The sequence below is a fragment of the Melanerpes formicivorus genome, unplaced genomic scaffold, assembly GCF_026170545.1.
Source record: "Melanerpes formicivorus ecotype bairdi unplaced genomic scaffold, bMelFor1.0.p_v2 SCAF_116, whole genome shotgun sequence".
NCBI lineage: Eukaryota > Metazoa > Chordata > Aves > Piciformes > Picidae > Melanerpes > Melanerpes formicivorus.
The window spans coordinates 842,170-862,500 of NW_027142468.1; the positions used below are offsets into that span (position 1 = coordinate 842,170).

Consider the following 20,331-nt stretch of genomic DNA (forward strand, 5'->3'; position numbering starts at 1 on the left):
TCAGCCTTCCTCTGCCCAGCTGCAGGCCAAGGAATCAGCCTAAGCAGCTCTGAAAGCCTCAGCAGTGGCTTCTGGCCTGGAGCCTGGGGGGCAGGAGCTGCAGCTTCTGCCTGCAGGCTCCAAAGGCTGCTCCAAAGGCAAGTCCCAGAGCAGCACAGCTCCCAACAGCCCAGCCCTGCTGCAGGGCTCTGCCTGGCCTCCCCCTCCCAGCCAGCAGCACTGAAGCCCTCTCCCAGAGCAGGGCAGCCTCAGCCCCAGCTGCTGAAGCCCCTCTGGCCCCACTGCTCCCTACCTGGATGTCCTGGAAGCTCAGGGCAGGGATGGTGCCTCTGCCAGGGCTGATGGTGAACTCACAGGGCCTGAGGCACCTCCTGGCTCTCTTCTTCCAGGAGGGCAGAGAGTTGTCCAGCACCTGGGCAGTGCTGGGCACGCTGGGCTCTGCCACACCGTCCCCGGGCACACGGAGGGTGAAGGCCACAGGCAGCAGGGAGGTGTTGGTCAGGCGACAGAACAGGCTGTGAGGGAAGCCTAGGAGAAAGGACACAGCTCTGCACCTCTGCACACAGCTCCTCTGCCTCCTGCAGGCAATCTCCTGACATGCTCAGGCTGCCCTTGGCCTCTGGCTCTCTTCCCTCTGAGCTGCAGCTGCCGCGGAAGCCAAGCAGCTCTGTGCTGGCACTGCTGGGGCACAACAAGTTCCCCATCGGGCAGCCAGGGGCCCTCCTGGCCAAGAAGGCCAAGGCTGCTCTCAGCAGAGGGTGGCCAGCAGGGCACAGCAAGCACCAGGAGCCTGCAGCTGCAAAGGCCTTCTCCAGGCCAGCAGCTGGAGAGGACTCTTCTCCTCTTGGATCCCAGGCTGCTGCCTGCTGGCATCCCTCTGGCTTTGTCTGCTCACAAGGAAGCCAAGAGACAGGGCAGGGATGGAGGGAGGGGAGGCTGCAGCTCAGCAAAGGCCAGCACTTCTCTTAGCCAAGTCCCTCAGCAGGAGGAAAACAGAGAGGCATCCTGGCCAGGCTGAGCACAGCTCTTCAGTCAGCCCAGAACTGGCTTCCCAGGCAGAGCTGAGAGCCCCTCAGGGAAAAGCCTTCTGGGAGCCTGAGCTGAAGCAGCAGAACCTGCAGCTCAGTGCTCAGGCAGCAGAGCTGGGCCTCTGCTGGGCAAGGAGAAGGAGCCCAGGGCTCTGAGCACACCAGGGCCTGAGGCAGAGCTCTTTCTTGGCCACATTCCCTGGCACTGACAACCAGTGGCCCTCCCAGCACCAAGCAACATCTCACCCTGCAGCTCAGGGGGGAAATGGTCTCCAAGCCTGGCAACATTGACCCACAGCAGCTATGGGCTGGGCCAGAGCTTCAACTCCCTCCTCCTGCAGTCCCAGCCCTGCTGGGGCTCTCACAGCCATCCTGCTGCCAAGGACTGGCAGCCTGGGGCTGATCAGACCATCAGGGACCCCACAAGACCCTGCTCTGCCAGTCCTTTGGGCCTCTGTGCCCTCAGGATGGCAAAGCCCTGCCCAGGCAGCCTGCAGCCCTGCTTGAACCTCCTGAAGGCTGCTCTGGAGGGCCACCAGTGCTGGAGGCTCTGAGGCTGCACTCTGGGGCTGCAGAGCCCTCGGGCTGTGCTCCAAGGCCAGGCCACACTCACCATAGGAGACGTCCCCGAAGCGCAGGCAAGGGACATCGAAGCGCAGAGGGGGTGCAGAGACACAGCCCCTGGGGGGACACAGCAGAGGAGGCCTTGGCTTGGCTGCAGAGCACTGCAGAGCCTGCAGCTTGCACTGCTGCTGGCAGGCTGCAAAGCTGCTCTCACAGCACAGGGGGCTGCACTCAGCCTCTCACCTGACAGTCAAGGTCACAGGCTCAGGGCATCCTTCCACACTGAACCTGAATTCCTCTGTGAAGGGCCCCAGGACAGGGGGACAGAAGCAGACCTGGATGACTTGGAACTCATCTGGCAAGAGAAGGCCCTGACAGGGGGAGAAGCTGAAGCAGGGGCCCAGAGCTGTAGTTGGAGGGACCAAGCTGAAGGAGGCATGGATGGCTCCTTTGTTGTGCAGGATCACCTGCAAGACAGCCAATGGAAACCCCTAAGGAACTTTCTTTCCTTCCAGGAGGCTGATTTGTGTCCTGCCCAAGCACCTCCCTGCAGGGTTACACCCCCCTTGATGGGGGCTGAAAAGAGCCCAGCCCCAGCTGCTCTGGCTGGGCAGAGAGAGACTTGGCTTTCCCCCTCCCAGGAGGAGGGGGCCCCTGGCTCCAAGGGGCTCTATGCCACTGCCCCTCCCTGCCCAGCAAGCCTTGCTAGGCAGGGCAGAGCTCTGCTCCTGCTCTCTCTTTCCCCTGCACAGCCACTGCTGCACAGAAGGCTCCCCAGGGCTGCTGCATCCCCCTGCTGCTCCCTGCTGCATCCACACCTCCTGAAGAGCTGCAGCCACTGGCACCAAGGGAATCCAGTGCCAGCTGGGGCTGCCTTTGGATGCTTTGCCCCCTGCCCTTCACCCTATCCCTTTGGAACCTGCCCTGTTACTGATACATAGAGATAGATAAAATTACCTTTTTTCACTCCCAAACAGATTCCAGACCATTTTTTCCCTGATCTTACCTCTCCTTTCTCCTGCCTGATTTGCTTTACCTTACCAGGAAAGGGAAAGGGGGAGGGAATCTCAATCGGTTTCCATTTGGGCTTTTGGCCTGCAGGTCCAGCCCAGAGCAGCACAAGCTGACAGCTGGCAAAGGCAGAGGATGCTGCCTGCTGCTGCTTGGCAGAAGCCAAAGGGGAGTTCAGCCTTTGGGGGTTTGATGCCAAGCAGCCAGGACTTCATAGAATGGATCCTGGAATGGCTTGGTTGGAAGGGACCTTCCAGCTCATCCAGTTCCAACCCCCCCCATAGGCAGAGACCCCTCCCACCAGCCCAGGCTGCTCCAGGCCTCATCCAGCCTGCTCCTGAACACTTCCAGGGAGGGGGCAGCCACAGCCTCCCTGGGCAGCCTGTGCCAGGCTCTCCCTCCTCTCACTCTAAAGAATCTTCCTAGTTTCCAGTCTCAAGCTGCCCTCCCCAAGCTTCACCCCATTCCCTCTCCTCCTCTCCCCCAGCCCTTGGCCAAAGTCCCTCCCCAGCTCTCCTGGAGCTACTTCAGCTCCTGGAAGGCTGCTCTGAGCTCTCCCTGGAGCCTTCTCTTCCCCAGCCTGAACAGCCCCAGCTCCCACAGCCTGTCTCCATAGTAGGACTTCCCCCCAAGCCCTGCCAGCCCCTGCTGCTCACCTCAGACTTGCTGCTGGATCCAACCAACACCTGCCCAAGGTCCAGCTGCTCAAGGCTGAAGCAGAGCCAGGGCCCTCGGCCTTCCCCTTGGATGTGCAGAGGCAGCCTGGCCTCACGGCCTGGGGAGAGAGTTCCATTGGATGACTCCTTGAGGCCCTGAGGTGGGAAGGGACCTTCCAAGGGCAGCCAGCCCAAGCAGCAGCACTCAGCAGAACAGCTGCAGGCACAGCAGCTGGCTCTGAGCCCCAAGCAACCTGACCTGAAGGGGTTCCAGCAGTGGGGCACCTACCCCTCCCTGGGCAACTGGGGCCAGGCTCTCACCACCCTCAGTGTCAAACATGCTCAAGGTCTGAGGAGGTCAGCCAAGGGGCTTGGAGGAATCAAGGAGCAAAATTAATTGACTCCTTGGTTTCTTTCAACTCACAGGGACCTTGATTCTGGGACAGTTTCCACCCTGGCAGCACAGGGGACCCGCTGCTTTGGAATGCTCATCTGCCACAGAATGGCTGCAAGAAGTGAAGCTCTCCTGAAGGCCCAGCAGGGTCTGTCAAGAGCAGGCTTCTCTCTCCCAATACAGAGCATTTGCTCAGCTCTGCCTCCTGGAGCCCCAGAGCAGCTCAAGGGCTGTGTGCAAGTAGCTCTCTTATTGCTCTGCAATGCAAAACCTCTCCTGGCACAAGCCCTGGAGATCCAGCCCTGCTGTAGAGGGATGGACATCTCCCTCAGCAGAGCAGAAAGCCCAGAGCCAGCAGCTCAGCACTGGCAACTTTGTGAAGCAAGAATTGCCTTGCCCAGCTCTGACAAGTGCAGCTGGGGCAGGAAGACATTTTGGGAACACAAGCCCTGGGCTCACACTGGAGGTGGCACTGGCCAAGGGAACCAGGCCCAATTCCTGGGCAAGTCAAAAGCTGTTCCCTGGCATCTGTGTCCCTTGGCTTGGGGCAGGAAGGAAATCAACAAAGCAGCAGAGCAGGGTTGGTGCTTTCAGCACCCTCCAAGAGTGGGAGCTGGGCTGCTGGACCTCCATGAGCTCTGGAGGTGAGGACACCCATCAGATTCCGTGGAGAAAGCCTGGCAGCGAGCTCCCACCCTTGAGACACAGCCTGAGCAGCACCCTGCAGAGATGGAGAGGAAGGACAAGGAAGCCTGAACCTGGCTACAAGCACTCCCTGCCCTGGGCTAGCACAGCACAGCCACCACCTCTGGAAGGGCAGAGCTGGTGTCACTCAGGGGGCAGTGCTGGCTGCTGCCACCAACAGCCTGAGCACCCTGCAGGGAGACAGCAGCGGCACAGAGCTCATCCAGCAGGCTGCTGGGGCTCAGCTTGCCAGGGAGAGACCTCCTGCTGAGCAGAGCAAGCCCTGAGCAACGCCACCCAGGGGAAGCACAGCCTCAGAGCTGCCAGGAGACACTTCCCAGGCAGGGAGAAGCACCTGCTGGCCAGAGATGCTCCTTTGGAGGGCACCCTGCATTCAGCAGGGTTCCCCACCTAAGCGCTGGCAGTAGCTGACCAGTGGGAGGAGATCCAGGGGCTGGCAGCACTCTGGAACTCAGCTCCTACCACCTCAGGAGCCCCAGGATGCCTCCAGGCTATGAGGACTCCTCTTGGAGGGAAACAGGCTAGAGGGGCTTAGGGGCTGCTGTGTTCTGTAGCTCCTTGGCCTTCACAGACACCTCCCAGCAGAGCAAAGGCTGGCAAACCCATGGCAGGAAACCTCAGCCCTTCCCTGCCTCACATGTTCTGGACTCAGTGGTCCAGAGGCAGTGTCCTGAGCCCTGGCCTTGGACAGCAGAGCAGCTGGGAGCCACAGGGACAGCAGGCACGGGTCCTGTTGGCCACTGACCCTTCCTAGCAACTCGAGCAGGAGCCAGGGGGCTGGAAGGTTGCTTGTGCCTGGCCTGCAGCCTGGGGCAGAGAGCAGCAGAATGGAGCTGTACCTGAGATGTCACAGTAGAACTTGGCTTCATAGACTCTGGCTGCCTGGGGCTTAAAGGTCACCTGGATCTCAGCTGAGGAGTTTGGCCACACCTCTCCCTCCTAGAAGAGAGGATGGCAGCAAACCATTGATCACCAAAGCTTCCAGCTCATGTTTGCAGCCACAGCCCTGCAGCCCTTCTTCAGGGCACCAAGGGAGAGCGAGGAGCAAGCACCACACGTGCTGGGCTGGGGGAGGAGAGACAGGCACAGGCAGAGCTCTGCAAGGGAACCTGCTCCAGAGGGGAGGGAAGCCTGGGAAACCAAGAGACTGAGAAGGCTGGACAGGGCAGAAGGGCAGAGAGCCATGGAGCAGCCCACTTCTAAGGCAGTCCTAGAGCACAGTGTGGCACATCCCCAGAGCCAGTGAGGAAAGGTTTCCACTCCCAAGGCTTGAGGCCAGGCTACACTTGGTGTCCCTCCATCATTACCAGGAGCACCAGGACTCAGTGCTGTGGGCAGCCAGACTGCTGCCCCTCACAAGCTGGAGAGCAGGTTCAGCTGCTTGTGGAGACACAGTGCAGCTGTCACCAAGCAGGAGCCCCCAACACACTCCCAAAGCAGCTCTGACACACCACAGGATGCTGCTCACCTCCCACTGCCTCCAACATCCCTACTGCTCTGCCACAACCTCCTGCTCCCATCCTGCTGCTGCCAGCTGCTGTGCTGGGACAGCGCAGTGGTGCTGCTGCTGCTGGCTCTCAGCCTTCCATGGGCTCCAGGAGGAAGCAGCAAGAGCAGCTGAGCCCTTCCTTCACACTCATTTCACCTCTCTGCATAGAAAGAAGAGGTTGGGATTCCTGCAGGCTTTACTCCCAGATGAGATGCTGCTCAGACAGCAGCATTCTCCAGCTCAGACCATGCTCTCCCTCCGAGTCAGGGCTCTGGTTGGTGGCAGGATGTGGCCTTGGGCTCCCAGAACCAGCAGCAAGCCCTTCTCTGTACCTAGGGGCACCACAACTCCCAGAGCCCCTTTCAACCTGCCAGCCTGGGGCCCAGGCTCACAGGTGACACTGGCAGGGAGACTCAGAGCTGGTGGAAGCCCGGCTTCCAGGAGGGGATTGCTATTGCCATAACTCAGCTGCCCTTTGCCTCCTCTCCTTCCCTTCTTCAGGTGGTTTGGGACCTGCAGTGCTCTAACAGCCTCTGGGCAGCCCCCGAGCCACACGGAGGGGATGTCCTTGCAGCTAACACCGCAGAGCCCTCTGAGGGCTGGAAGGACACCGAGGCAGTGCCCTTCTTTTGCTCAGCTGCCAGCAGGCTCTCGCTGCCTGCCAGGGCCCTGCAGCTCACCAAGGCTTTGTGCACCAAGCCCTGCCAGCTCCACTCCCTCTGCGGGAGCTGGGGGCAGGATCTGCCAAGGGACCTCCCCAGGGAGGAGGAGGAGGAGGAGGAAGGAGGGCTCTCAGCTGCGGCTCACCAGCGGCTCGATGGTGAAGATCTCCTCAGAGCGGCACAGCAGGGACTCTCCTTGCGCCTTCGCCCTCTGCTGCTGGAAGATGCGGGGGAGCCGGGAACGGCGTCCCTGGGGCGCAGGCTGCTTCCTGGGCTCCAGGGGGGGACGCGGCTTGAACTGCCCCCACAGCCTGCAGCCCAGAGACAAAGCCCAGCAGACAAGGGCATCACCAGCAGCTCTGCAGAGGCTCTGGCAGAAGCGCTCGGGGAGGCACAGCAGCGGCACAGCAAGGGGCTGCCCCCGAGCCCCCGGCTCCCAGCCCACGATCCCTGCCTCTTCCCTGGCCACTCGCACTCCCTGCTTGCAAGCTCGGAAGAGCTTTGTGAAAGGCAGCAGCCCCCCGGGAGCCTTCCTGCTTCACAGCCACTGCCACAGCTGATGGAGGCTCCAACAACAGCCTCGAGTGGCTCTTCCTCCCCTGGAGCTGCTCAGGGCTGCTCTTTGCACAGCCTCAGCTTGCACAGCAGCCACACACTGGGCAAGGAAAAGCACTGAGCGAGGGGAACCTGGGGCTGGCCTCTAGGGCCTGCCTGGCCCAACCACACTGAACTTGACTTGCTCACAAGCCCCTGAAGAGCACTCCAGCTGAAGGCACTTTCCTCCCCAGCTGTGGCTTCAGACTAACTCCAGATCCCTCCATGCACCTGGGGCTGGAAAGTCACCCAAGGCTTCCCGGGATCCCCCAGGCTTTGCAGTGTGCTTTCCAGCTCAGCCCCTGGGCTCCAGCTCTTCCTCTGCTGCCTGAGGTGGCAATTTCCAAGCTTCACCACAGGCAGCCTTTGGAGAGCCTGCCCCATCTCCCACCACCACAAAGACACAGGTGCTGAAACTCAACTGGACTTCTAAGTCCTGCCTTGCTCCACCCTCCCTGCAGAACCCTCCACCTCCCAGCTCTGCTCAGCCTCCAAGGCAGGGTGGAAATAGCTCCTGGTGCTGGAAACTGGGACACCAGCAGGCAGTTAACAGCCTGCAGCAGGATAGCCTCAACCTTCTGGGCCCCTGAAGCACTCTGCCCTGCACAGGGCTGGGAAAGGAGCCTGCCAGCTTGTGCCAGCTGCAGCAGGAGAAGCTGCAGCGAGTAGCAGCAGAGTTGTGCTGCATGCAGCTGTGCTCAGTGCTGCTACTCAGTGCAGCCCAGCACTGAGCCTTGCCTCAGCCTCATGGTCCCTCTGGAGCCCAGAGATCTCTGGGCCTCAGTGCTTTGTGGCCCCCACAAGTCAGTTTGCTCTCTGAGGAAATCCAGGCCCTGCAGTTCCTCCCCAAGACACCATCCTCAGCTGGAGTGTGGATGCAGCTGGGAAGGGAAGTGCTGAGCTCCAGTACCCCAAAGCCCAGGGACCCAGGCCTTGGTGCTGTGGGGGCTTTCCTGGCCTCAACCACTGCAAAGCACCCAGAGCCCTGGAGGCCACACTTGAGTGTCACCCTTGGAGAGGGATCTGCCTGCAGTGCAGCTTTCCAACCCACCTCTGCTGCTGCTCCTCCTCCTCCTGACTAGCAGCAGCCTTCCACTGGAAGTGAGCTCTCACACTGCTGCTGTTGTGGATGAGCAGGGTGCTGCGGCTGCTCAGCGACAGGTAGGTCTGCTCCATGCTCAAGGAGCTCCTGTCCAGCCTGATGTTCACATCCACAGCTGTGCCACTGAGGCTGCTGTGAATATCTTCTCCTGCAGGAAAGCAGAGGGGAGTCTTGCTCATCTCACTTGCAAGCTACAGCAGCATTTGGATCCTTTCTGCCAGCCCCAGAGAGCTCCAGTGCTCACTGCAGGGCTGCAGCACCACAGAAGCACCCAGGGAGCACATCAGGCTGCCCAGGAGCCAGGGGCAGCAACAGGGACAAAGCAAAGCTCTGCTGCAGGCAGAGGAAACACAGCCCCAGGGCACCTGTGAGCAAGGCTCTGCTTCAGCATCAGCTCTGCTGAGCCAAGCCTGTGGGCAGCATTTGGAGGTCCCAGCTCCGCTCCCCACTTCCTCCTCAAGGGCCTGCTGAGGCTGACACTTCTCCTGGGGCCTGCTCTTGGCTTCTCCCACCCCAGGAGGAGTTTGACACCTCTCCAAGGAGGCAGTGAGCACTTCCTGCCCGAGCCCAAGAGCCTTTTAGTCCTGAAGCTGGGAGGTGTGGGATGGAGATGGGGAGAGGAGAGTGCAGCAAAAGGCTCTGAGGCAAGGCAAGGGAGAAGCAGAGCAGGGGACAGAGGAGTGCCAGAGGCCCTGGGCACCACAGCGTCTGACAGAGCCCTGCCCTCCTCCTGTCAGCCCTCAGGCCCAGCACTGGCTGGGAACCAAAGCTCAGGCTCTGCAGTGGGCAGCCAGGGACACAGAGTGCAGGCAGGCAGTGCCCAGCACTGACCTGAGTCCCAGTGCAGGCTCAGGACCCCGCGGTGCTCCCCGGTCCGCAGCGGCAGGAACTCCACAGCCACCTGCACAGCAGCACCGACCCCCAGAGCTCCCACACAGGGCTCAGCAGAGAATGGGCTGCAAGAGAGAGACACAGCAGGGCTGCTGCAGAGACCTGGGCACCACAGCCCTGCTGCAGGCCACTGCTCTGCAGCTGCCTTCTGCAAGCAAGGAGCAAAGCAGCCCCAAGCAGCAGAAGCAGAGAACCTTTTTGGCTGGAAGAGATCTTTCAGCTCCAGTCCAACCATGCTCCCATTGCTAGGGCACCCCCAAACCATGGCCCTCAGCACCACACCAACCCCCCAGGGATGGGGACTCCACCACTGCCCCAGGCCACCTGGACCAGGCCTTGACAACCCTCAAGGGCAAGAAATTGTTCCTCATGTCCCAGGCCACACACAACTGAGGGCATTTCCTCGTGGCCTAGCACTTGTTCCTTGGGAGCAGAGACCAAGCCCTGCCTGGCTCCAGCCTCCTGTCAGGGAGCTGAAGAGAGACAGAAGATCTGCCCTCAGCCTCCTCCAGGCTAAACATCCCCAGTGCCCTCAGCCTCTCCTCACAAGACTTTTGCTCTAGACCCTTCACCAGCTTTGTAGTCCCTCCTGGAGCCACCCCAGCACCTCAGTGTGCTCCCTGCAGTGAGGGGGCCAAAAGTCAATGCAGTACTCAGGCTGTGCATCCAGTGCCCAGTGCAGGCTACACTGCCCTGCTCCTGTTGGCCACACCATGGCTGACCCAGGCCAGGATGCTGTTGGCCTGCTCAGCCACCTGGCCACCGGCTGGCTCATCTGCAGCCTCTGTTGAGCAGCACCCCAGGTCTTTGCTGGGCATCTTTCCAGCCACTCTTCCCCCAGCCTGCAGTGCTGCAGGGGGTTGCTGTGACCCAGGTACTGGCCCTGCCACTTGGCCTTGATCAACCTCATGCCATTGGCTTGGCCTTTGATCCAGCCTGGCCAGGTGCCTCTGTAGGTTAACAGGCAGCTCAGCACTGCTGCCCAGTTGGGCCTGTCTGCAAACTGACTGAGGGAGCCTCAATGTCCTCACCCAGGGCATTGAGCAAGTGTTCAGGAGAGCTGGCCCCAGCACTGAGCCCTGGGGACCACCACTGGGGACCAGACACCAAGTGGAGTTAGCTCCACTCACTGCAGACAGCAGAAGGAAAACCAACCCCCCAGGGGATCAGAAAGAGAGCTCCTGGCTCAGTGCTGAGGAGATTCAGCCCTCAGAAGGGCCTTAGAGTAAAGAAGGACAGCAGGTGCCCCATACACTGCATCCAGCTCCCTGCAGTGAGGCTGCAGAGCCCAGCTGCTGGCAATGCCACCAGAGCAGGGCTGCTGGAGAGCACAGGGCTGGAAGGGCTGCTGGAGAGCACAGGGGTGGAAGGGCTGCTGGAGAGCACAGGGCTGGAAGGGCTGCTGGAGAGCACAGGGCTGGAAGGGCTGCTGGAGAGCACAGGGCTGGAAGGGCTGCTGGAGAGCACAGGGCTGGAAGGGCTGCTGGAGAGCACAGGGCTGGAAGGGCTGCTGGAGAGCACAGGGCTGGAAGGGCTGCTGGAGAGCACAGGGCTGGAAGGGCTGCTGGAGAGCACAGGGCTGGAAGGGCTGCTGGCACTCAGAGCTTCCCCCTGGCTCCCTGCCACCCAGAAACCTCACCTCAAGAGCTGCAAATGGCAAGGCAACTCCTGGCCCAGGAGATCCCAGCCTAGAAAGCAGAGGCAGGGACAAGCAAAGCCTGGCCTGAAGAGCAGAGCAGGATGCTGAGCTCCTCACCTCTGAGTGCTGAGGCTGTAGTGAGCCTCCCGCTCGCCCACGTTGCGGAGCAGCAGAGTCCTCTGGGTGCTGTACTTGACTGGGCAGATGGAGAAGTTTAGCTGCTGGGGGAAGTCCAGCACAGCCTGGGCACCTACAGCCCGGATGGGCACAGTGAACTCCTCCCTCTGGGTGACACAGAGCAGCTGGTGACAGTAATCCTGCAGGGAAAGGAACAGCCTCAGCAGGCTGCAGGCAGTGGCAGCCCCAGGGCAGAAGGGAAGCTGCTGGGCTTTGTCTCACTGCCAGCTGCAGGCAGAGATGCAGCAGCCCCTGGGCACCCTTCTCTCCTGCAGCACAACTGGCACAGGGCTGGGAAGGATCAGAGCTGAGCCAGCCCCTCTGCCCCACCTGCTCTCTCAGCAGGCCAGCAGCACCAAAGCAGATTCTCTGACGCTTGGATGCTGAGGCAGCCCAGAGTGACTCCACCTCAGGGGTGCCAGCCCCCCAGAGCCACTGAAGCCTGGGAAAGGCACCCAGCTGTGCCACGGTGCCAAGTGCAGTCCCAGCAATGCAGGCACCTCCTGGAAGCTTGGCAGGGATGCTCAGGCACATTGCCCAAAGGCCTTTGCCACATCACCATCAGCAGTGGCTCCCAGCTCCCCACAGCCACCAGGCAGTCAGCTGGGCATGGAAGGAGATCAGGTTGGTCAGGCAGGACCTGCCCTTCCTAAATCCATGCTGGCTGGGCCTGAGCCCTTGGCCATCCTGTAAGGGCTGTGTGATTGCACTCAAGATGACCTGTTCCATAACCTTGCCTGGCACTCAGGTCAGGCTGACAGGCCTGGAATTCCCTGGCTCCTCCTACCACTGCAGGCAGCAACCTCTTGAGACCTGCAGCCTCACCTTGTTCTCCTCAGGGGTGAAGAGGATGCAGTAAGTAGAAGCCATGCCAGGTGCTACCTTCTGGCACACATCCTTGGGGCCAACCAACTTGAAGTAAGGAGAGGTCTCCAGGATGACCTTCACCCACTGAGGAACCTGCAGGGAAGACACAACTGGGATTTTGCCACCTGTGGCACTGTGAGAAGAAACCTGGCCATGGCCAGCTGCCATCCTTCCTTCCCAAGGCACTTCCAGCACAGAGGACAAGGCTGGAGCCAAGTTCCTGCTGCCTGGGCAAAGGAGCTCTGGGACATGGGCTGCAGGCCCAAGCCCTGCTGTGAAGCAGAGCCAGAGGAAAGGAGAAACTGAGGCCCATTTTAACGAGGAAAGGGGAAAGAGCAGCACAGTGTCTGGGGTCAGTGTGGAGCACACCAATGTCCCAGGGGCCTCTTGCCAACACTCCCAAGCCAGGCACCAGAGCAGGAATGGCTCTGTTCTCCCCAGCAGGAACTGAGAGGGACCACACTTTGCAGCCTTCCTTGCCAAAGGGGCTTCTCTTTCCAGCCACAGCCCTGGCAAAGCCTCTTCTCTCAGGACACACTTGGACTGCTCTTGCTCTTCCCCCACAGCTTTTGTTGTCCCCTTGTTTCCCCCAGGAGGGAGGTGTGTGGGGGGGAGCTCCTTCCCCTGCTCTCATGCAGGCTGCTTCTGCCTTCCCAGCTGCTCTCCTCTCCCCTTCACATCTTGCTCCCCACTGCAGAGCAGCAGCTTCCAGGACACTTCCTTTGCTGACCCTTCTCTGCCTCCAGCACACTGCCTGCTGCATGGCAAGAGAAGCCCCTGTGTGCACAGGGTTCTCTCCTGGAGCACCTTTGACCCCAGCCCCACTCCTCCCTCCTGTCTCTTCTCACCAGCTTGCTCTGGGCACCTGCCTCACTCCAGCAAATGTTTCCCCAGCTCAAATTCAAAGGGTCTCAAATCTTCCTCTTTCCACAGGAACAAAACTGCTGGCATTTGGCAGCCTTTCCCTGCTCCACTTCTTTGGGGAATCTCCTCAGCACCACCAATTCTTTCCAAGCACAGGTGGAGACCTTCAGGAGGAGATGGCTCTGGATGTGCTGTGGTGTTCCAAAGGGAAAGCAGAGCTCCAGGAAAGCCCCAGCAGGGCTGAATGAAGCGTAGCAGGACCCCCAGGTCATGCCTAAAGGCCTCCCCTTGCTGCTGCTCCATCAGTCTGTTCCACTGCTCTTTCCAAACACCTCTCCTGGAGTTTCAGTGCCACTCCCTAGGACTTATTCCAGCCTCAAGCAGAGAAGACAAGCCCTGAGCTTTGTCAGGGGATTGAAGCAGCTAAGCAGGCTGTGAGAGGCAGAGAGGCCCTCCCCAAAGGCAAGAGTAACCAAGGAGCCATCAGGATGCGCTGCACACCTGAGGCAGAGCGTGAGACGAGAGAACAGCTGCAGAGCCCTCAACATTCTCAGCAAGCCAGGGCTTTCAGAGGCAAGGCTGCTCTCTAGGCAAGCTCCTCTGGGCTAGCTCCCAGCAGCACATGGCAGTGTCAGAGACAGCATGCCCAGAGAGGGCAGGTTCCTCCTACCCCCCAGCACTTACCCTGCCCTTGTTGCGCAGAACCAGCGTCGCTTCGTAGACCTGGTGGGGGAGGTAGTTCTGGAAGACCACCTCTGCTGGGAGAGGCTCAAAGCAGCTCTGCTGCAGGGCAGCTGGCAGCTGGGGGTGCACAGAGAGCAGGGAGAGGTTCAGCTGCTGGCAGCAGGACTCATGAGTGACAACCCTACACTGCTCTCCAGTCCAGCCCAGTCTCCTGGCGAGTCCCTCTGCCCAGCTCAGCCTGGGCAAGCAGAAGCTCTCCCACCTGGCTCCTGGGTGGCTCAAGAGGAGCTGGGCTGTGCTGAGCAGGCTCAGGCTAAGCAGCTCTTGGGCTGTCTCTCCAGGTTCCCTCTCCCAAACACAGGGCAAAGCCCTGTGCTGCTGTGGTCACACAGCACCAGAGCACTCCCTGACAGTGCTGGCAGCACTCATGGAGCAGCTGAGGGCCAGCAATGGACAGGAGGCTCCAGGGGAAACACTCTGGGGATGATCTTTGCTCTGAGGCAGGGAGGCCGAGGCCCACACAGCCCCAGAGAGCTTTGCCAGTGTAAAGCCTGGGAGCTGCTAAGGAGAGAACAGCAGCAGAGGAGGGAAGGCAGGACAAGGAGAGCTGAGTGCTGGCGAGGTTCAGCTCCTTTCTCTGCAGCGCTGGGCAGCTGGAGGAGGACTGGACTTGGCAGCTCCTTCTGCCAGGAGCTTTCAGTGGCTCTTTGGTCCTGCTCTGGTGCTGCTGCTTTTGTTCAACTCCACTGCAGCAGCAGCCTGGCAATGCACACAAGCAGCAAATGCTGGCAGAGCAGAGGCACTGCTAGGAGAAAGTTCCTCCCTGCTTTGCCTCCCCTCTCCCAGCTGTGCTGCTCCCACTCACCAGACCCAGGCAGCTCTCCTGCTGCTCCACACAAGCCATGGCCAGGCTGAAGCCAGCAGCTGCAGCATGCTGCCAGTTCTCCGTGTGCCCAGCTGAGGGCTTCCCAACCTCCTGGGCTGGCCAGGGCAACCCACAACCAGTATGTCACAGGTCTGCTGCTGGCAATTGCTGCTCAGCAGCCTCCCTCCCTGCTCTGCCCTCGGGGCTGTGTGCTCTGGCCAGCAGCTCTGCAGCAAAGCAGCTTGAGGCACAGCTGCAGCAAACACTGAGCCAGACAAGGCACAGCCAGGGGCTGAGGCCCCTCTGCAGCTGGCAGGAGCCTGCAGCCTGCAAACCCAGCCCCCTGGGAGGGCCCCAACCTGCTGCTCCACCCCAAAGCACCACTGCAGCTGAGTGTGCTCAGTGCTGAGCAACTCCTGCAGGCCTTCAGCCCCCCAAGGCCAAGGCTGCCAGCAGCGAAGGAGTCCCAGCCCCAGGCACTTGGCAGCGACCACCCCAAGCAGCAGCTGCCTGTGGCAGCAGAAGGATGGCAAATGGCAAGCTCCTGCCCTTGTGTCCTGCCCCAGCCTGCCCCCTGCATGGGGCTTGAGTGCCAGGGGCTCAGCTCCAGGAACCCCCCCCAGCTGCAGCAGAGCTTCTGCAGCACAGCTCAGGACTTGAACAGCTCAGCAGGGAGCAAGGTCTGAGCTTTCTCCTGGCAGGAGGAACTCAGCACTGCCAGCAGCTGCACAGCACAACAGGACCTGGCCAGCCAGTTAGAGCTAAGCTGGAGGCAGGCCTGCCACCAGCAGGCTCCTCTCCAAATGCCTCCCCAAACAGCAAGGAAAGGGCAGGAAAAGCTTACCTTTGGGCAGGAGGCCTCACTGGAGTCTGCAAGCTGGGCAATCAGGGGCAGGGTCCTGGCCTCAGGCTTGCCCCTCCTGGTAACAGGGGGCAGCTTCCCCTCCAGGCTGCTGCCCCTCTGGGTGGGGATTGGGGGCAGCTTCCCCTCCAGGCTGCTGCCCCTCTGGGTGCAGATTGGGGGCAGCTTCCCCTCCAGGCTGCTGCCCCTCTGGGTGGAGACTGGGGGCAGCTTCCCCTCCAGGCTGCTGCCCCTCTGGGTGGAGACTGGGGGCAGCTTCCCCTCCAGGCTGCTGCCCCTCTGGGTGGAGACTGGGGGCAGCCACATCTCCTGAATGCTGCCCAGCCTCTGCTTGAGCCGGGGCAGCCTCCTCTCCTCAGCCTTGCCACCCCTCTGGATGATCTGGGGCAGGCTCCCCTCCCGAGTGCCACCCAGGCTCTGCTCCATGAGCTCAGGCATCTCCTGCAGGAAGGAGGAGGGAGTCAGCTGAAACACACACCACCAGCACAAGCCACAGCAACCCCTCTGCTCCTCTTGTCCGAGTGCCACTGAGGAGTAATTTGTGGTCAGAGCTACCAGGCCAGTCCTGGAAGCCTCCTGAGGGACCTGCTGCAGTGTTTCAGATCAGAGCATTCCTGAGCCAGAGCAGAAGGGATGAGGCTCTGTCCAGCCTGCTCTAGTGTGGGGTGTCCCTGCCCATGGCAGGGGGGTTGGAACTAGATGATCCTTGTGGTCCCTTCCAACCCTGAATGAAACTATGAAACTATGAAACTAAGCTCTAACCAAGGGGCTCTGTCCCATGAGCTGCTGCCTGCTTTGCTGGGGCACTCCTGGGGATTGCTGCTCTCTGGGCATTTGTTCCCTCTGTAGTGCTGCTGGATAGAGCCAGGGAGCTCTGAAGAGAGCAGGGCAAGAGTGCTCGGAACTGCCCCAGCTCTGCCCTTGCCCCAGGCTCCCCAGCCTGCCCTGGGGAGATGGCACTGCTGGGGGAGGCAGAGGAGAGCAGAAAAGCAGCCCTGTGCCAGGACTGAGGTGCAGAGGAGTGTCTCCAAGTCTGAGTTCTCCTTCATTAGCACTTTTCTCTCTGTCCTGGCCTCACAGAGCCCTCCTCAGAAGCCTACAGAGACATCTCCTTGAGAGACCATCAGCACCAGGGCATCTCCAGTCAGGTGAGCTGCAGTCAGCAAAGGGGACAGTTATGGAGAGGAAGGAAGAATTGCCCTGGCTCCAGAGGGGTGGCTCTGTGCTCCATGTAGGCTATCCCAGCAGGGTGGGGGTTGAAAGGCACCTCTGGGGATCAGCCAGTCCAACCCTCTTGCAGAAACCCAGAGCAGCTTGCCCAGGATCACATCTAGGTGGGTTTGGAATCTCTCCAGAGAAGGAGACTCCACAACCTCTCTGGGCAGCCTGTTCCAAGGCTCCTCCTTGACCACAGCAGCTACTTACAGTTCCAGGCTGCTTTGCCTCTCTGGCTGGCTTCAGGTGACCAGGTGCTGCCACTGTGCCCTGGAGCCCCCCAGGCATTTTGGAGGGCCTCCTGGAGCGCTGGTTCTGCTCAGTGGCCATGGCTCAGCTCACCTGCAAGGAGCAGCAGCAGACCTTTGAAAAGCCAGAAGCCCACTCCCAGCAAAGCCAAAGGCTCCACAGTGTCTCCAGGCTGGGGCATCCTTCCCCAGGGGAGAGCACCTGGGCTGCCCTGCTGCTGTTTCTGCCTCGGGGAGCACAGGGCTCCATTCCCTGGGCAAGAAGCAGAGCTGCTCAGCAGAGTTGCTCAGGGCTGCTCTGCTTGGCTTCAGGGACAGAAATGAGCCAGCAAAGATGACTCCTTCCAGACACACAATTACCACAGTGCCCACCAGCATTTCTCCATGGAGAATGAGGGCCCTGCTCTTCACTCCCTGACACCCAAACTCAAGGCTCCCCACAGGCACTCCAGAGGCTGCAGCAGCAGAAAGAAAAGCAGGAAACCACTCAAGGGAGAAGCTCAGCAAGAAATGCTGCAGGGGTGAGAGCAGGGCCACTTAAGGCTTCATCCTAACAGCAGCAGAGGCTCTCCAGCCTCCTTAGCCTACAAGTAGCATGGCTTAACAGGTCCCCCTGAGTGAACCAGGTCCAGGTTAACTTCTTCCACTCAGCAGCATGGCCACCACCTCTCTCCATCGACACAAAGCTATCAACAGTGAGCTCCACTCTGCTGAGGGGCACCAGCGATCCACAGCCAAGCTGGCACAAGAGGCACTGCCAGCAGCCCTGGAAAACAGCCTCTCCCCCTTGCTGAACCATCTGCAGGTCCTGCAGCAGCACTTCCCAGTGTCCAGCAGAGGCTGTTGATGGTCACATCCTGAGCAGCTGCCTTCCTGGAGCCTCCCTGAGAGCTCTGAAATGCTCGGTAACCCTCAGTCCCAACCAAGCTGCTTTCATCTCAATCCTCCAAACCTTCTTGGGCAAATAATTCTCAGTGTGCCTGCCCCACCCCCACACTGGGGCCCAGCCTCTGGAAGAACAGAAACACTCAGCTCAGAGACACCCAGCTGCAGAAGGGGAAGTGACCAAAAGCAGCAGCAGGAATGCAGCCTCCAGCCTGACCTTGGCAGGCTCAGCCTGGTGCCGGCTCCCCAGCACACACAGGCACTGCTGGCTGCCAGGACAGGGAACATTACCAGCGGCTGCCCTGCTGCAGCACTGCCTGGGACCCCGTGCTGGTGAAGCTTGGACTTCACGGAGTTGTTTCCCATCCCTCAGTTCAGAGGCAAGGCTGGACAGCCTGTCCTGAGTTACCTGCAGCCTCCTGAAGCAGTCCAGCCTCTGGATTTTCAAGAGAGAGATGCAGGAATTGCTGCTTCTCAGGAAATCCCCTAGGGTTTTAAAATGCAAGGAAAGGAGAGTTGGGCTGGGGGAGCTTTGCAGTCTCTGCTACCTAGGCAGCTGCTGCATCTTTCATCCTCAGCCTGCACAGCGTTTGCTAGGCAGAGGAGAAATCCTCTCACCCCTCACTTGCAGATGGGGCAGCAGAGGTGAAAACTGAAGGCAAAAACATCCCAAAGCCCAGGTGCAAGGGAAGGAGGATCAGACTGGCAGCAGGGAGACAGGCAGCCTCTCTCCCCTCCACGTTTAGTCCCAGCCTGGAGGCAGACACAGCAGCATCCCATGGCAACAAAGAAGACCCAGAGGGATTTTGTGTTTCAGGGAGCAGTTTGTCCAGCTGTGGGGGCAGGGAGAAGGGGCTCCAGCTCCTCCGGGGGTGCCCAGCATGGCAAGTGCTGCAGCTCCAGGGGCCTGTCCCCCAGCACAAGAACCTCCCCTTGGCTAAGGGGCAGCCTCCTCCCTCAAATCCTGCCCCGAGCAGCAGCTGGGTGCCGGCAATGGCCTCAGCACTGCTGGGTGGGACAGCGGCGCTCAGGCTTCCACCCTCCCTGCTCAGCCCTGCTCCCAGCCCTCCCTCCTGAGGCAGCCAAAGCCCCTCCCGGGGCTTGGCTGGGGAGGGGACACAGCCATCGTCACCTCGGCCCGGGGCCGGCACCAGTCTCCAATGGGATCCACCAGGATCCACCAGCATCCACCAGCATCCACCAGCGATCCCACTGCCACACAGTCGCGGCTGGGCTGTGCCTGGTTGCCACAGCGACAGAGCCTGAGGCCACCCAGCGGCACCCTGGCAACCGCGGGGACAAAGAGGGGAGTGCCCAGCGCTGGGACCAGATGGCAGCCAGCGGGCACAGGGCTGCCCAGAGCCTACAGGGGAGCTGCCTGTGCCCCCCTGCTCCAGCTCCCCCAGGGCAGGCCCAGAAAGCCCCCCAGGAGCCAGGGCTGCCAAGCTGCTCCTGCGGGGAGCCCCCACACAGCTCCTGCTGCCCCAGGAGACTCAAACCAGCTGCCTGCCCCTCTGGCCATGCTGCCCTGGCTGAGCCCAGGCTGCCACTGGCCTCCTGTGCTGCAAGTGCCCCTTGCTGGCTCAGGTCCAGTTCCTCACCCACCGGCACCCTGAGGCTGCAGGCTGCTCCCAGGCTTCCCAGGGAGGCTGTGGCTGCCTCTTCCCTGGGGGTGTCCAAGGCCAGGTCGGATGAGGCCTCCAGCAGCTGAGTCCAGTTGAGAGCTGTCCCTGCCCAGGCTGGGAAGGTTGATCTCTGAGGCCCCTTCCAACCTCAGCCCTTCTATGCTGTTTCAAACACAACTCACCCTACAAAGCAGTCTTGCTTTTCACTCACCTCAGAGAGGGAAGAGCACTGCAGGATGCATAGCCCAGAGTGGCTCCCAGAGCCCCTGCTCAGGCAGCATTGCCCCTGGCAGCTAAAGGTCTGCTTTGTTTCAGCAGCAACCTGACTCTGTCAAACTGCTCAAAGGAACTACAGAGCCTGCAGGTCCCCCACACTCCCGGGGGGGTCAGGGGCGCTGAGAGATGTCTGTGTTCCTCTTGGCCCCACACTCCCTTGCTGCCCAGGAGGCCCATGGTGGGCTGCAGGACACTGTCAGCATGCTGTGCAGCACTGCTGCAGGTGCTGGCAGGGACACTGCCAGTGCCCTTCCTTCAGCTGGCCCAGGATGTCACCCAGCTGCTTCAGCACTCCTCCAGGCGTGGCTGGAAACCGGGGAGCACAGTGCTCAGTCAGCTCAGCATCTCCCACAGCCATGCCCAGGACCTGCTTGGCCAAGCAGAGGCCCCAGCCAGGCCCCAGCTGCAGTTCCTTGACCCCCAAACCCACCTCCTCTCAGCCAGGTGTACCTGCTGGCAAAGATTCTGCTCAGCTCCTCCAGGACATGGTTGAGTTTCACCTGCAGGTCCTAGAGGCTATCTCTGGCTTCTGCCTCCAGCTGGAGGAGGGACAGATTGGAGAAGCCATCAGGGTTCCTGGTCCAGCCCTGGGGGAGTTTCTGCATGCCAAATGCATCCCTGGGCAGGGTGAAGCCCGTCCATCCTCTGACATGGTGGAAGAGCAGGGTGCTATGGAATGGGATAGCATGGTCCCATACAGGGGTGAGGAACTGGGGTCTGCACCCAGTGCTGTGGAGCCAGGGAAGGGACTTCCTCTGGGTAGAGGACACTGGTTCAGCTCCCCCACATGGCTCCCTCCTGGACACCTAATATGCACCTCCTTCCCACTCATGGCTTCAAACATCTTCTCAAGCTGGACAGGGAGCTGCTGGATGTTGTTCATCAGAACGCAGGGCTGAGGGGAAAGGATGGAAAGTGGAGCCAGCACCAACAGAAGTAGCTGGAACAGCTCTCTGCTGCCCCAGCTCCCTCCCAGCATGTACTCCTGGACATGAGAACAGTCATGGCAGAGAGCCCTGCCTGCAGCA

The 20,331-nt window shown here is 60.7% G+C and overlaps 1 protein-coding gene across 1 annotated transcript in view; it reads right to left on the bottom strand.

Annotated features, from left to right (window-relative positions):
• The window catches only part of LOC137456119 (hydrocephalus-inducing protein homolog), a 73,902-nt gene that overhangs the window by 52,016 nt on the left and 1,555 nt on the right, over positions 1–20,331 (bottom strand). The window contains exons 4-15 of the mRNA XM_068167425.1: positions 18,535–18,685; positions 13,328–13,444; positions 11,738–11,872; positions 10,853–11,052; positions 9,037–9,161; positions 8,155–8,353; positions 6,655–6,820; positions 5,198–5,297; positions 3,260–3,378; positions 1,836–2,059; positions 1,642–1,709; positions 293–528 (exon numbers count right to left, since the gene is read on the bottom strand). Of these exons, the coding sequence (XP_068023526.1) occupies positions 293–528; positions 1,642–1,709; positions 1,836–2,059; positions 3,260–3,378; positions 5,198–5,297; positions 6,655–6,820; positions 8,155–8,353; positions 9,037–9,161; positions 10,853–11,052; positions 11,738–11,872; positions 13,328–13,444; positions 18,535–18,685 (1,840 nt within the window). The remainder of the gene's footprint in view (positions 1–292; positions 529–1,641; positions 1,710–1,835; positions 2,060–3,259; positions 3,379–5,197; positions 5,298–6,654; positions 6,821–8,154; positions 8,354–9,036; positions 9,162–10,852; positions 11,053–11,737; positions 11,873–13,327; positions 13,445–18,534; positions 18,686–20,331) is intronic.